The sequence below is a fragment of the Lissotriton helveticus genome, chromosome 9 (genome assembly GCF_964261635.1).
Source record: "Lissotriton helveticus chromosome 9, aLisHel1.1, whole genome shotgun sequence".
NCBI classification, from domain to species: domain Eukaryota; kingdom Metazoa; phylum Chordata; class Amphibia; order Caudata; family Salamandridae; genus Lissotriton; species Lissotriton helveticus.
Window position 1 is genome coordinate 900,075,547 of NC_136070.1, and position 17,485 is coordinate 900,093,031.

The 17,485-nt window shown below is 43.9% G+C and overlaps 1 protein-coding gene across 1 annotated transcript in view; it reads right to left on the reverse strand.

Moving 5' to 3' along the window:
• Window positions 1-1,042: 1,042 nt before the first annotated feature.
• EXOSC5 (exosome component 5) overlaps window positions 1,043-17,485 on the reverse strand; it is a 188,324-nt gene continuing 171,881 nt past the window's right edge. Inside the window, exon 6 of the mRNA XM_078661064.1 lies at window positions 1,043-3,230. Within this exon, the coding sequence (XP_078517190.1) occupies window positions 3,138-3,230 (93 nt within the window). The 3' untranslated portion in view covers window positions 1,043-3,137. The remainder of the gene's footprint in view (window positions 3,231-17,485) is intronic.

The window sequence follows — 17,485 nt, forward strand, 5'->3', positions numbered from 1 at the left end:
GACAGACCTGGAGATTCCGCTCACGAACCTCTTGGGATGAAGTCTTCCATTTCAGGTGATTAAGAGGTCAGATACCTCACTTAGAGTTTGTGGGTGCCCCATCTTCCCCATTTAAAGTATACACATTTGAGTGTATCCATTATAATAAATATGGCTGATGGGTCATCGGCCACTTTTTGTTGAATATCCTGCCGCTGCATAACTCTAAATCTAAACCAAAGACAGGCTAACCTATGTTTTTCTGTCCATCTTGTAAGGCAAAAACACATTAGTGTGTGGTCCTAAAACAATCTCCTTCCTTGCACAGGATCTCAACTAATGGGAGTCAAGATTCAGCCGTATCTTTGCCACCTATTTTTTGGACATCCTTTTCTTGTGGGTTCAAACAGATGTTGAGTCAAGCTAGTATGTATTTCTCCTCTTCCTGGAGTTTACTCTTTAGCTTGGGTCACCAGTAATTTGGTGATTGCACACAGAGTGGGGTGCATAAGGTCATGAAGCGTGCCGATTTGGCCTGCACTCTCCTTATTCACATTTGTTTTATTATTGTTGTGTACATCCTGCTTCTTTCGTCCCTTCTATCATTTTCCACCCTGTGGCTTCATTTTCTCCAATTCACTCTAAATCACTTTTTATGGACAGTTTATTTTCTACTGTTCTTATGAAGATTTCCAAGGACCACTGTCTGTGTTGAAACTTCAAGAGTAAAATCGTTGAACTTGTCACTGGTTGTAGCGGATTAGGGTCACATTATGGGCTGATGCAAAAAGTGAAATCTGACTGCCATTAGTATGGCCTTACAAGCTGCCAGTGTCTTCCAACCCTGTTCTTAAGGATTCCTTCACTGGCCGTCGTCTGAAATGCCTTGTGGTGATGTACCAGTAGCAGCGTGATTTCATCCATTCCTGTTTTTGGTGTTCGTTGGTTGAGACCAAAGACCCATACCTGTTTTTTTACGCATCTTCTTCATTGGAGGGCATATTGATTGCCTGTGGAAAGGAATTATCGATGCAGAAAGAACAGAATACAAACAGATATTCAGTTTCATTTACAGACACTGTTTATTAATGCGATGAAATAACAGATGCAATTTAGACTAAGACAAGACCTCTAGCCCTGGTTACATGGGATTGTATGTCTCACATGAAATGTTACCAAAAAAAACCTGCATTTGTGCTGAACATTATACTAATCTTTCTCTGCCAGGACCTATATGAAGTTTATACTGTAAACTTTTTCAGGGAATAAGAGAAGGTAACATTTGCACACAAGTAACATATTTTTCCGAGCTGCTTTAGCCCTTTTATCTGTGTTGTCCCTAACAAAAGTGTCGTTCTTCAGTTACAATTATTACTGCTATTGAAAACTATAAAATTACATGTACGGATAAAATATAGCAAGACTGCATTTTATCGAGATCCAGCTCAATAGCAAAAGGGTGAACGGGTTTTCTTCAAATTATTTACATTCAGCATGTACCAGGTGGCCTCATTGGTAATCAAGTTGATGGGGCAGAGGTGCAAATCCACGTGCCTATCACATATAAAGGTATCAACTGATGTTTTTTATTTCGTCTGAATAAGTTGTGATTAGGAAGATTGTTGCTCTTATTCAAGCATGAAAGCCACTTCACTGTTTTAAATGATCTACAGACTATAGGCCTAAATTATGATGTGGCCACTGCGTGGAGGTTTGCGTAAGTGGCATGTCTGTGATGCAAGGATTAAGGAATGGCATCTTTTAATGTACTGCCTGGCTATACAGCAAGGGTGTGGGGTGGATGGGCAAATAATGAGCCAATCTTCAGGTTCAACTGTCTTACCTGGTCTGAGCCTCAAGCACTGCTATAAGCAGTGATGCGTTGAAGGCCACTTTGCATAATTACACTAGCCTGAAAAGGGCTCTTGGACACATGCAGACACCTGGGCTGCCCATTTCTTCTGGAATGGAAACAAATCCGGGACAACTTAAAAACATGGAACAAACTCACACACATAGGGAAAATGCATGACTATACAAACGTCCACATATGCCAAAGTGTAATCTTGATATCAGTGGAATTGTGCAAAGTAGCGCCATGAAGCCTACGTACAGGATCTTTAAGAATCTCATGATTTTACCCCTCATTACCCTTGCCTCTTTGGGCCATGTTAGCACTACAATACTGCCAGACTGCACACTCGGTGGTTGCAAAGCATGACAGAGTATTGCTGGGGAGGTGGACTATCTCGAATGGGTCTGTGCATTTTTTGGCATCTCCAGTGGATCCTTTAACTTGAAATATGTGTCCAAGTTAGCAGGTGGGCTACAGACAGCAGAGATTGGAAATACAAAGCATTCATTGCGTCCAGGTCGCATTATGATCCTGTTTTCGCTGCTGCACAGTGTAGAAAGGGTCTGTGCAGGTCTCTTCCCTGTCTTCAGCGCATGCATTAACTCGAGAAATATCCCAGTCTAGCGCGTTGCCTGCAGACAGTATGCACTAACTCGGAGATGCTTTGAGTTAGTGTGAAGCCGTGAAAAAGAAATGCTTAGACCCTTTTCTGCGCCGGTGCAGTGCAGAAAATGGAAACCCGCAACTGTATTTTCCCTTCGATCTTTGCTGTAGCACTAACTCTGAGAGTTTTCGAATTAACGAACACACTGAAGACGCACAAAATAAATAACAGAGACCCAATTTGCGCCAGGGCAGTGCAAAATAAAGATGATAGTGACCCGATGCTGGTGGGCCTACTTCAGTTTCAAAAAGTGCTGTACAAACCTGCCAGTTGCGCTGCATGAAAACACATGAATTGCTTTAAGATGCGTTGTTTTCAAGAGCACCGCTATCGCAGGGCGGTTGCGCTAGGAAAATCAGGGGTCATAAATGAGAAATGGATACAAAAACATGAAAAAAATCAACTCAAACACAAAGCTGGCTGTTGGAACCTTTGGCAATGCTGAAATCAAACTAATAATTGGACAAGCATATTTGGACTGGAATCGGAATTTAGCACTGAACTTGTAACGAGGAATTGAAAATCCTTCGCTCTCGTGTATCCCGCATCACCCCTCCACTCTGCCAAGACTGGTCCAGTGCAAAGGCCACATGACAATAGAAACATCCGGGCGAGAAGGCACTGCTGCAGGCGGTGGTGTCACGACTTGGAGTATCGCCGCCTCACGGAGTCGCGATAGAACTGGAAGAGCTTCTCGGCGGCCTTCTGCGCCGTCGCCATGCACCGGTGGAGCTAGAGACAAGCAGAGAGAAGGAGTTTACGATGCAGGACGGCCAATCAAAAACACAAACAGGCACGGCTTGGTGCGCGCCGCAGACAAACAAGGCGGCAGATGGAGACAGGCAGAAGGCGGACGGCTCAGTGCGCCCGTCGTGGCTGTCAGGGAGAGAAATATGCTGGTGGTTTCTGGGAAGCTTGGCAAGTTGTCGGCCCGCGGGAGGCGCGGTGGCAGACGACCAAGATGATTGCATTAAGGAAGTAAATATTTCAACGACAAATTGAGCTCTGCTGCAGTGTGGGGCTGGCGGAGCGGAGGTGGGTGCCCATCAGAGGACAAGCGAGCTAATGCCAAGGCAACCTTGTCAAGCATTTGAAAAGAAACGCAAACATTTTAACAGTACACTTTTATCTTAAAGGAAAGCATCTCAAACTTGTCAACAGCACCAAAGCATCTCAAACATCTTACCAGTATCAAAGCATCTCAAAATACTTTAACAGTAAAAAAGCTTCTCAAACATGTCAACAGCACCAAAGCATCTCAAACATCTTACCAGTATCAAAGCATCTCAAAACACTTTAATCTCAAACATTTCATGAGCACCGAAGCATCTCAAAATTTCAACAGCACCGAAGCATCTCAAACATTTCAACAGACTCGAAGCATCTCAAACATTTAATCAGCACCGAAACATGTCAACAGCACCAAAGCATCTCAAACATTTAAACAGAACCGAAGCATCTCAAAAATTTCAACAGCACTGAAGCATCTCACACCTTTAATCAGCCCTGAAGCATCTCAAACATTTTAACAGCACTGAGGCATCTCAAACATTTCAACAGACCCAAAGCATCTCAAACATGTCAACAGTACCAAAGCATAGAAGGATTATCTCACACTGTACCTAAGTCCATGTCCCAATCCCTCCCACTGTGCTAGGTACCAAAGCCGTCTCTCCCCCATCTCTCTCACACAGAGACACACAAACATATCCCAGCCCCCTCCCCCCCCCCCCCCCCCCATGCAAAGTACCACGGTTCAGTTCTCCCCTCCATGTTCAATGACCAGGCTTGTTTCTCTACTAACACCGTTACTAAACCACAAGTCTAAAGCACAGCTCTCTCCCACGGTCAGGGGCAAGGTATGTTTAACCTCACTCACCCCAACCCCACCACTGCTAGTTCCTATAATGTATTCCGCAGGAAACTTAAAGCCTGTCTTTTTTCTGTGAGGCAGTAAGGCTTGTGTCATGAGGCGTGTACCTAGGGTCTGTTACCGTCTAGCGCCAAGACACTCTTTGGAGTAGTTATGCACTGTGTAAATTCCCCATTCATTCATTCAAAAAACACAGCTAGTTTTCTCTCCTTAAAAATGAGGCCTCTCCCTGAACACTGGGGCTCTCATAAAGAAGACCCATTATTGTCAAGAGTAAAATTAGAGGCATGGATAGATATTACAGTGGGACACAAACATTCATAGAGGGGAATTACGGGTCATCTCATGGAAACGACAATGAGGTCGCTGCTGGCCCAAGAGTATCAGTATTTGGTACAGCATAAACAGTCTAGATGCACCAGAGCACCCAACAACCTTGCCATTCCAACCCCACCCTCAGCTGGTGACACAAAAACATCTAGACTTACAGGGGGAAGAAGTGGGACTTCACTTGTTGGAGGAAAGGCTTGTGATAGTTATTGGCCAGATACAGAAAGGCAACGTTTGACACTTAAACACAGACTCAGGCCCGCTTCTGACTCAAGACACTCACGGTAGAGAATAATGTGGATATTTTAAAGAGGAATCCTTGAAGCGAAGGTTCGCCACAGTGTGCCTCTATTACCAAAAAGAGACAGTCTTCACATTTAGAGAGGAAGCCATGCATTTTCTTAAAGAGCTATATGAAGCCGGGAATACAAATAAAAGTGATGGTAAAGGCAGGATTTACCCTTGTAGCACTCTTTGTATACTTAAGGGTATCACGTATAGCAAGAGAACAAGACAATGCATCACGGGCACCAAAAAATACCTTCTTACAGTGCATGTATGTGAATGTATATATATATATAATATTATATATATATATATATATATATATATATATATATATATATATATATATATATATATATATATATATATATATATATATTTGTGGGTACTATATCCCAGTATGCTGGTGCAGATCACAACCGTTTTTAGACTGCAACATTAATTTCAGAGAACACGTTTCCATATGGTGTACAAAAACTAATTTTACTGATAGTAAAACCCATGCACATTAAAGACAACCATGAAGGAACAAGTTCACATCCATTTCCCTAGTTTACTGGCAGTAAAACAAATCAACAGCTGGTCATTTAAACCCAAATGGCATCTGTCATGAAGATGTAAAAAGGTGCTTGGCCTGTAGGATGTTAGACCTGTCATACTTGCTGTGATTTTGCCTTTAACTTTTTGCCTTTAACTCTCTTGTATTGCTGACATTATTTTTGCTGGCTTTAGGACTCTGCACCCGTTACCACTGCTAAGCAGTGCTAACGTGCTTGTGCTCTCTCCTTAAAATATGGTAACATTGGATCATACCTAACTGGCATATTTAATTTACCTGTACGTCCCTAGTAAGATGGCACTACCTGTGCCCTGGGCCTGTAAATTGAATCCAGTGGCACAGTGAGCCCCCAGTGCACTTAGAGCGAAATCAAAAGACACAGAAAAGATGGACAGAATGCAGAACAAATCAAACATTCACCACCAGTCAAGCTAGCCTGGCTGATGAGGGGGGATACCCTGATACGATGCATTCCATCTGCTGTGCAATGCATCTTTGATGTGGATCCTCGCACCGCTCCACAAGCCAGGATTTAAGGCACTTTGTTCAGCAGGCCTAACTGTGTGCCTGTAGGCGGCCCGTGCTCCATTGTGTTCACCCTAAACTTGTGACTTTGTCCTGATCGAGTGCGACCAGATAGCTACAGTTGGTGCTTTGTGCTTTTTGCGCTATTTTCACTGACATTTTTAATACTGCATATCTCAGATTCAACTGATTGGATTTTTGCCATTTGGTCTTTTTTTATTTATTAAAAAGTACTGTTTTTCTAACTTGGTGTGGGATCCTTTTCGTATCGTGTTCTTCACTTTATTACTGTTTGAAGAGCTGCACAAATACTTTACACATTGGCTCCAAGTTAAGCCTGACTGCTCTACCAGCCTACTAGGGGGATGAGCGAGGGTTAATTTAGGGCTGACTTGTGCCTCACCCTGATGAGGATTGCAGATGCCGCTTGACCAGGATTCTTACATAGGGTAACCACATTACAAAAGAAAGGATGCTTGGTCAATTGAGGACAACATTGGTTAGCCTCATTCCCAGAGCATGGAGTCTTTCACCGGTCTCAACCTTACTTTGCTTCTGCAAGGTACTAATGCTAGTGGGCTCAGGCCCTGGTTATGGATTTTACTAGTAGAAGTTTAAGTACTTCTGAAAATTTAGTAGGCATGAACAAGAGTCAGGGTTTCTGCCACACTCTCCTAGAAATGGGTACTAATAGCTAAGTAGCTGAAGTTAAAATCCCACCGTCAATGGTAAATAGCTAGTTTAGGTTACGACTGAGGGCAATGAAGAATACAAATCTATAAAAAACCTCCCGCTCACCAAAAAAAGAATGTTGGGGGAAAACAGAGAACAGTCAGGAGTGAAGCCTAAGCATGGTCTCCTGATGCTAAAAATGCAAAGAACTGGGCTGCATGTATGGGCTTCATTTTTCAGCATTTGTTTTATTGAACCTTAGATAGACTAATGAGGGCATCAAAGTATTCAAGACTTATCAAGGGGCTTTTTTCCGCCCTCTATTTTGCATGCTCGAAGATATGAGGAGCAATCAACGACAGACACGGGGCTGTGCTATATCTGGGAGCTACTTGAGGGGTCTGCCTGGACACCAGCGGCGGCTCCTCCGCTATGGTAGAAGAGCGTAGCTCCACTGCTTTGAAGCAGTGAAAGAAAGGAAAAATAAAATGATCACTTGATGGTATTATCATTTTATTTTGTCCTGCTGGCGCACCTTGGCAGGCAGGGCTGCCTTACTCACAGACCAAGGCATGGGGAGGAGTAGTGGGCACACTGAAGTTCGCATGATGCTTTGGCTGGCCGAATGGACCGGACATTCATGCGCACTTAGCATGTTCTCCACTCAGGCTGCATTACAGCCTGGGGGGAGAACATGTCCAGGCCCCCCGCCCCGTCTGAGCGCCGATCCACGGCGCTCAGACCAATCACAACGCAGCATTGCAATTGGTTCAGGAGAGCCTGAATGTGCTTCATGTTCGGCGACTTCGGCCCGATGCAGCGGAGAGACGACGTGGAAGAGACGCAGCAGCAGGTAAGTGTATTTACAAAAAAATCTTTTTTAGATATCCTTACCCACCCCACCCTCCCACCACACCCCGGATCGGTGTCGACTGCCACTGCTGGCCACTGATCACAGATCCAAGGCCAGTTCTACAAGCCCGAAGTCATCATAGACACAAAGAGCTGATGTTTCACTTCACGAAAGTAGATACAGAAATCAGAATTAAGACTTTTGTGTAAAAATGTTTTTATGCGAGTCAATAAGTCATGTTCCATTCTCTCTCTTACTAGAATGCGTTTTTCTAACAATTCGACCTCCTGGTAATCCACCATCTGCTTCTGGGAAAACTGAGTCCAAGGATAAAACTGTCAGAATCGTATACAACTATCTGCTGATGCTGCATGCTCTCTGAAGAACGTCCCAGCACTCCTATACTTCTACCAGGAGTGAAAAGATGTCCAAAAGCCCCCCCCAAAAAATAATCTCTTTGGAAATGTCTGTATGGTCCAATTACTTTTCAAGTATCAAAGCTCCTTCCAGCTGTTCCGACCAATCATTAAATGGTACAAGCTTATTAATACAGTATCACCAAGATGGCGAGGGTCCAGCGACAGGCAGTTTAGCGCACACATCAGTATTTACGTATTTATTCCTTGTGAGGAATTTAGAGCTCTTCAGTACATTTGGCCAGAGCCTTTGAACAAGGAAACTTTGAACGAAGTCGACAAAACAGGTGGTGCACAAGGAACGCGTATTCGTGTACATAACACTTCCAAGCTTCCTCCACACAGAAGTACAGGACCAACAGCAGAAGTACAAGCGTTACTCATACCCTTGACGGGTTTAAAATCATGTCACAAGCACACGTGCATTTACATACCACTATTTCAAGCTTCCACCACACAGAAGCACAGAATGGCGAAGAGGGCAGCAGCGCAAGCACTACTAATACCTTAGAGGGATTCAGCTCAAAATGGTGTCATACACAATAGTACGAAGAGCAGAGAAAACAGCAACCAATGCCACAACACCACCAAATCCCCACCATGGGCCTCACGTAGCAGCAAGGCAAACAGGGATCGTCACACAAGAGTTACAGTAGAGCAAGTGAAAGTGCACAACCCCCCCCCCCCCCCCCACCTCCTCCCCACCCAAAAACAGCATAGTCAAAAGCAGGGTAAATGTCTCCTGACTCCACAGCGCTGCACAATCTTCAACAGTGCACACTACCACGAAGTTATCGTCTGTATTTCGAACCTCGTAAAGGTCTGTCTGTCTTTACGAAGCTCTTTATTGAATTTTTTCTTGGAATAAAGAGTGTTACCCTAGACTACAAACGACTAGGAACTAACCACATTTGTTAGAAATTGCCCCCAAATACAAATCATAACCCCGTATTAGGGGTGTTCTGCTCCAAATGGCAAACAAGGACTGCAGAATCCTAAAAATGATAAATATTTAGTGTTACTCTTACCTTGTGAAAATGAGGAATTAAAACAAAGTGTGGAAACGCACATTTGCAATTGCCAAGCGAATTTATTTACACAAAAAGAAGGAAAGTACATATATTTTAGGGGGTATTTACATAAAACAAACTAAAGGAAAGAGGAGTAACGGCAAATAATGTGCAACCTACTCTGTGATTAAAAAGGTTGATGGAATATGTCCCTGTTGATTATATATTAACTATCAATAATTTAGCATCATGTATGTCCAATATGAGGTCAAAAAATGTGTTTAATTTAAAAAATGGTTCTAAATACAAACATTATTTTGGGAGAAAAGGTGGTGGGCCATAATGTTATCCAATTTATTTTTAATGACCTTACCAGACTAGTAACACCGGGGTGATCAAGTGGCAACTGTTCAATTCTGGAAAAACACACTCAGCAGCTATTGTGGTTAGATTGCATTTTGGTTGCTTCCAAGTTAAACCTCGCCTTAAGAACTTTACACAGCCTATGCAGGCTACCGAGCTATTGTATTCCGAAAGAGCAAACCAGTGGGGTCATACAGATATACATGTAGGTTAAGTCCATGCAACATTTTTATTACGCCAACATAACTTTGCGTATTTCCCACACAATTTCTCTCCTCTGGCGGTTACGCTTTTTCCCGTGCTTAGCCAGTGGGACACTGGGTCAAGCCAAAAATGCATTGTTGCCACATGCTGCAGCCTAAAGACATTTTCTACTCAAACCAGTCTTCCACTGATATTTCGGGATTTATGTACACTAGGTATACTTGTACAAGGAATGTTCACCCAAACAAAACAAAATGCATTCGTAGAATATCCAAATTTATCATGAGAATGATGGATATTTTGCAACAATTTGTTTCAGTTTTGCTCAACCCTAGGTTAAAGTTACATGGCCCCAGAATCATAGGTAAGTGTGCTCTGTATTCAGCCTGTAAGGGGGGGGTGATGTAAAACCAAAGGAAAAAAAAGACACGTCTGTACCTAAGTGAATATCGCGAGATGGCAAGAAGTGTTAGGAGTACATAAAGTGGGGGTAGAAGTGGTATTGCGGTACAAGGTGTAAGCCCTCTTGGGCAGGGGCGGCTCCAGGCTCATGGCAGCCCTGGGCAGGGAGTGTAGGTAGGGGGCCCCGGAAGAGGGGGTCCGGACGGGGTGGAGTGCGGAGGCCAGTGAAGAGGGGGGGTCAGGGTGTTTGGAAGTGGAACAGAGCCGGAGGCCACCAAATCCCTGCCAGGGGCTGCCACGCAAATATGTATCCATCCTCAGAGGATTATTATACTAAGGATATATATTGGAGTGGTGGCCCCTGGGGTTTGGTGGCCCTGTGCAGGTGCACAGCTTGCACATGCCTAAGGCCGCCCCTGTCTTAGGCATCCGGCGGACATTATCATGATGCAAAGCAACATTCAAGAATGCGTACTGTTGGTGATTGTCTGTGATTTTCAGAGATGCAGTACTGGGTAAAGAGAATGGTTTTCTTTCTCTACACGGGACAGTCCTTTTAGGTATCTATTACATTGAAATAACATTGTGCATGTGGATGCCTCACTCTAGCTAGCCACACATATTGACTATAGATATTGTAGCATTAGACTTCTCTGTCACTGTCCTCGGTCAATATACTGTCTTTCTTGTTCTGGACTCAGTACAGGACAGATCCGGATGTTCCCCCTATGTGACCCAGCTGTGGGGATTGTTATCAGAGATATCACTTGCTTCTGTTTGGTGCATTGTATCCCAAGGTGCCAAATATGCCCAAATCTTTTCCTTGCTGTATCAACAAAACAAATGTCAGAGGATTACATAATCTTCTGATAACCGTGTATTGCCAAATTATTTTGAAAAGTAAATAAAGTTATTGCAAAAAAGAAGGGGAAAAAGAAGCACATGGAGTGCTTGTCCCTCTGCCGCTGGCATTAATGCTGCACTAAAATACTACATTAAATAATTTTAAAAAGTGGACATAAAACGAAATTAGAAAATAGAACATCTCCAGCATATAGAACAGGCAGTGCACAAGTCCGAAAAGACATTCGCTTTGTGAATAAATTGAAGAGGGTTGGTGGCTGAATAACAAAAGCATGACATTAGGGTCAACGCTGCCTTTTCCTGGGATGGCTTCATTATCTCTGCCTGGCTGGCTCAGACTGGCGAGAATGTCTCAATTATCTTTAATTACTATGAGGGTCAAAATAATTTGCATAGTATACCCTAATTTCCGATCAATCGCGTCCACTCAGTAATAGGGCCATGTCTTTTGGCCCCGCCTGGTCTGTGCTGGAGTCTAGTATGTGACCACCGGGCCAAAGATCATAGCATTTTTCTAAGCAGCTAATGTAGCACGGGAGAAGCACCCGCCTGCTCTCACAGGCTTTTCACAGACAACAGTGTAGGCAAATACTGGACCGCAGGGCTGGTACCTACATCACTACAAGTCACTTTTTGGCTACAACGGGTAGCTCTGTTGGTCAGTGCACTACTAATAGTCCTTAGTAGGCTACAGTAGGGGTGCTGTACTGGTGACTAATAACCCCAGTCCTAAGTGGAGTACAAGAGTCCCATGGGCTGGTCAGTATAATCTAAAAAGCGCCAATAGGCAACTAGATACACATTAGCGGGTCACTGCATTGTTAATGCACCCAAATTTACTAATAATGGATCACTGTATCAATTATTTTGCTTAATTAATGAAAGATAATTTTCGTTTTTTCTTGATAAACCTTACACTTGACCTCATGACACCCCACTATCCTATTGCCTCCAGGTCCACGTAAAGTCGTTGTGCGTGCCAACTCTTTACCCGGGCAACACCAACCACAAGCAGATAATGCACTTGCTTGTTCTTGGCACACTGCTAATCTGCTCCATTAGCCTCGAAATGCAGCATTAACCACATTTTTTAAACAAGCCTCTTGCCATTGGCTTTGTTCGTGTGGCCAGCAAACGTTAACAGCAGTTGCCATAACAACCGAGCCGCCAGCACTTATCCCTCTGAAAAAATGACCCTTTATGGAGAAAAAAAAAGAGAAGAGAAAAGCATAAATGAAATATCAGTGAGAAAGATGTCAGTCTTTCAACTGCCTCCAGTTTCCTCTTTAGATCCCATTCTGTTGGGCGAAGTTCATCTCTCCTCGTCTTCTCAATGCTAGTCATAGAAAGTACCAGAGACGTAAGAAGCAAGGGGGAGGGAGGGAGGATTTTTATAGGCCAAGAAGCTGGAAGCCTGGAGCGGGAGGCATGGTTGTCGGATCTTCTCTGGGAAATTGAATACTTTTTCATTTCATATTACCGAAATCCCTTTTAATTCCAATTTGGAAGGGGGAGCTGCCCATTCCGTCTGCCATCTTAATCCTCCACAAGGGCTCAGAGGCAGTCAATGCAAGACCAGGAGGAGAAAACTGAGTGTTTCTTCACATTTAATGGTTTTACTTTAATCCCATTTGTTAAATTGTCGAGGTGTTATTTTTTTAATCCCTTTTCTGCTGGCACCTCATATGGGCTCGAAGGCTGTATCTTGAAGGACTGTAAACCTATCCAGACTTTCAAAAACCTTGATAACCTTAACAGCCTGTTGCCCTAAGCAATCAAGGAACTGTACACAGATCAGCAGTTTTCGGAGAAAAAAAAAACCATACAGTCAAGAATGAAAAAACATTAACAAGTCCCTTTGCATTGCGCAATAGGGGACATTGGCCTTTAAAAACAATTTCCCTCAGCCGCTTAAAAAATTGGGGTTTTGAATAAAACAATGACATAGAGGGTCTTGCTATTCGGGGAAAATAACCTTTACATATAAAGTTGAAATAAATACAAAATTGACAGATCAGAAATATAAACAAGCATTTGCACTGCAACATGCCTCAAATTTGCAGGAGTTAGAGCTATTGGCGTTGTAAATGACAATGTCTTATCTTGGTGTTTTGGTTTGGAGTGAAATTATGTGGGTCAAATTGGAATTGTTAGTTGTGGAATAGTGTGGGGTGTAATTGTGTGGTGTGTAGTGTACTTGTGTAGCAGAATTATGTGGCACAGTTTGCAGTGATATTATGTGGATAGTAATTATGTGCTATTGAGTGTACTGGAATTACGTGTGGAACGGCATTTTGTGTTGTGGAATGGTATGCAGTGAGGCTTCATTATGCGGTCTGCTGCTGAATTTTGTGGCATGATATGGAATTCCGTGGTGTGGTTTTGATATATGTGGTGTGTTATCTTTGTAATGGTGGCCCAGTCTGCCTATTTTTAGTACAGCACATCGGTCACATCAATTTAATAAATTAATTCAAGCTAAAAAATGATAATAGCAGCACATCCAGGCCATTGGTAGTGGCATTTTGCAGTATCAGCAGATGCAGTGGGTTGTGCAGGCTGCAGTTGCATCCTAAGCATACCTTGGGCCCTGTCACTTGCTTTTTCTTGTTTTAAATTAAACATGAGTGACAGGTCATCATTGATTGTTCCAGACTAGTGAAGCGTGCTTCAGGGCCACAAACAGAGCTCTCGAGATCAGACGGAACCAGTGACCGTAGCTTGACGAGGATCATTATTTCTGAACTTTTGCCCGGCTCAGGAAGGAGATGGAATCAGTTCAGTGGAGAGGGATGAGCTACTGCCTGCATCTTTTCCAATGATCTGACCTATTGGCGTTGTTAATACTATACTTTTAATTCACACTTTATGTGCCAATCTGTGAAAAACTGGAACCACTCGTTAAATGTCGCAAAATGTCATCCTAATACCAAAGCAGGGAGTGGAAGTAGAGATGTTATTCACTTATCATAAGTAAATGTTATGCTTAGGCGGTACATTTATAAAATGGAAATAAATGGCTGCATTTGAGCTGTCTGCTGCAGATGTCTGGTTAGCCGAGACGAGTTTACCAAGTGGCAGAGGCCATTAATGATGTGAAAATGCAAAGGTACAGGAAGTTTGCTCATGATGTGAAAGACTGTCCCCCTCCTCCTTTTTGCAATTTTATACACGGCAAGATTGACCCGAAGGTATTGGAGCGGTTTACCAGGGCACCAGTTATATTACGCAAAGTCAGATTCCGTTTTTAGGCATGGGGAGATTAAGTGATTTGCCCAAAATTCCAGTATGTTGAGCCGATGCACAGACTTGAACCTGGTTCCAAAGTCTGTAGCTCTGATTATGCACCTGCTCCAAAGCTCCACCAACGATATAGCGTTCTTGAGCATCTCCTAGTGTTCGCATGAGAGATCCGCCCGAACCCACGGGCTCCTTTCCGCCATTGGGCGTCCCTTTGGCCCGCTGAGTCACAAAAAGGTATCATAGTGTCGCAGTGCAGACCAGCTCCCACTGACGCACACATCCTAGTAGCAACAGTACCCTCACTTCCAAAGTGGAGTTAGCATTAGGACCAATAAGGGAAGATGCCCAACTTTACAAAGACAAAGAATAAAAACAGGTGCAGCATCAAAATGAGGACTCACCGCAAAAAAACACAGCCTATTTGGTGGTCGGACTATCCACAGTTTTTATGTGACCTGGCTGTACTGACAATACAGACTAATGACATCCGTTAACCGCTACCGCGCTACCGCGTTTTCCCGCTGTGCGCTGATTTTTAAAAATCGCGCTGTTTATGACAAAGCCAGCTCGTCATCCGCGTAGCGCAGGTAACGCCCATGACGAGCTGGCTTTGTCATTAGCGTCGAAGGGGTTAAAAGACTACAGCATGGAAAACGGGCATTAGGCTAAAATCAAGAATGATCTGTTCAAGTAGTTGGCACTGGCAGTTGTCACCTTATCGAATAGCACAGCCAAAGTCAGGCAATATGAGGCAATCCAACTTGGTGGTGTTGCGTTATGCCATTGACCAGCTCCCACTGACGCACACATCCTAGTAGCAACAGTACCCTCACTTCCAAAGTGGAGTTAGCATTAGGACCAATAAGGGAAGATGCCCAACTTTACAAAGACAAAGAATAAAAACAGGTGCAGCACCAAAATGAGGACTCACCGCAAAAAAACACAGCCTATTTGGTGGTCGGACTATCCACAGTTTTTATGTGACCTGGCTGTACTGACAATACAGACTAATGACATCCGTTAACCGCTACCGCGCTACCGCGTTTTCCCGCTGTGCGCTGATTTTTAAAAATCGCGCTGTTTATGACAAAGCCAGCTCGTCATCCGCGTAGCGCAGGTAACGCCCATGACGAGCTGGCTTTGTCATTAGCGTCGAAGGGGTTAAAAGACTACAGCATGGAAAACGGGCATTAGGCTAAAATCAAGAATGATCTGTTCAAGTAGTTGGCACTGGCAGTTGTCACCTTATCGAATAGCACAGCCAAATTCAGGCAATATGAGGCAATCCAACTTGGTGGTGTTGCGTTATGCCATTGACTTAGTTTTTTTTGTGCTTTGCCTAGAAGAATACTGGGTCTGTTAATATGGTGAGGTGGTTTTGTGATGCCCTGAGGCTCACTTGGGCAGAGCCAAGTGGTGCCAAGATTCTTCTCGCCATGCTAGGACCCCCATTGCGGACCTGCATTGTTTATCCTCCGATTATTCGTCTAGGGCTTTGAACCAGTTGATCAATTCTGCACTCGCCGCGGACTCTGCCCGCGTTTATTCACTCCGTGTAAACACAATATCAGCCTTGCCCCACTGTGGGACCAAATTGAAATTGTCATTTCTTTAGGCAATCATTGTCTGTCCTGAGGATGAACCAAAATGTTGTATGGTTCGAAACGTCGTCGACCAGAAATGCACTAATTGCATAGTTGACAATAACTGCTCATGCATATGTGTATATTGTGGATCATCTGCTTATAATTTATGATATTCAGATGACCTTTTCTTGCCTATTATTTGTGTATGTTTTGTACGTTTGTCTAGTGGGTTAGTCGGACATCGGCTGGTGTCCCACTTCCATCACACCCTGTGTAAAATTTTGTTGTGATTATTTTTTATCAAGACATTAAAACTGTCCGGCTGGACACGTCTTAAAATAATATAGTTCTATCTAGTCTATATTTATTCCCTTAAATATTCTCCCCTCTGTCTAAGGACCACTGTTCTTTTGAAAATAAGATGTATCACTGCAGTCGCTCCTGACATGCCAGCATGAAACTACGTCCCGACAGAAAATTGAAACAATCATTGTTAAAGCCAGCGATTGCATGTAAAAATCCCTAAAATAAATTACTATAGCGTGAAAATACACACCTTGCCAAAGAGGGCAGCAGTAATGGGAGGGGGTAGAAAATAGTACCTGCTTCAAAGCGGATGGCCACTAATCAAGGGGAATTAATCTGTAGTTGAGCGGTGCTCCTCAGGTAGAAACGTAAGAGATGCATTAGGGGAGCAAACCAATTAGGATGCAGCAAAGAACAGCGACGCTGAAGTCAATCTGGGAAGAAGCAGGAAGATTAAAGTCCTTTTACAAAATACAACATGTCTTGTATACATCGCCTGCATGTTGCCAGGTTCAACCGTAAAATGTTCTTGGAAGGGGAGGTCAGTGTATAAATTTAAAAAAAACTGTGGAATCTAGTTGATTTTACTTGCAACTGGTGTTCTGTTTTCCACAGGATAACATTATGCCACAGACCCAGAACCCCACTAAAGATCATGAAGCCTATACCCCGCTGGGTCCTCTATTACTCTATTTCATTTGAGAGTATTGTTATAACAGAAAATACACCAACTACCTAATTATGTTATGTTATGTTATATAGAGTTTTGTTAAGCGTTCAGCTACACGACCGAGTGTCCCGGCGCTGTCAGACCCAACACAACACAACCATCGTGGCAGAGGGGAGTTAGTTGCAAAACAGCCACGTCTTCAACTCCTTCCTAAAAGACAATAGGGTCACACATTTCCTTAGTGACAGTGGCAGTGCATTCCAGGCTCGGGGTGCAAGGTATCCAAAAGAGCGACCCCCGATGCGAGCACGCCTAACTGCCGGGACAGTGGCCAGTGCGAGGGACGCAGAGCGAAGTGCTCTGGATGGAGCGTGAAATCCTAGCCGCTTCCTTAGGTAACATGCACCAGAGCCATGGAGTGCCTTGAATGCCAAGGTCAGCGTCTTGAACTCTATGCGTTTCCGTATCGGAAGCCAATGGAGGGATTTCAGCAGGCCCGCAACGTGAGACCTCCGGTCGAGGCCGAAGATTGCACGAGCGGCTGAGTTCTGCACCACCTGCAGACGTGAGAGAAGATAGTCAGAGAGGCCGAGGTAGAGCACGTTGGCGTAATCAAGCCTGGAACCTACCAAAGCTTGCACTGTACTTTTCCTGTGGGCAATGGATAGGAGAGGAAGGAATTTCCTGAGCATTCTCAGTATCCTGAAGCATTGGCCCTCCAGGCCCAGAATCTGTGGTTTAAGGGACAGGCCGGTGTCCATCTTAATTCCCAGATTATTTGCCATCCCCGTCTCCGTGGAGGGAGGGTGGATATCAACCGGCCACC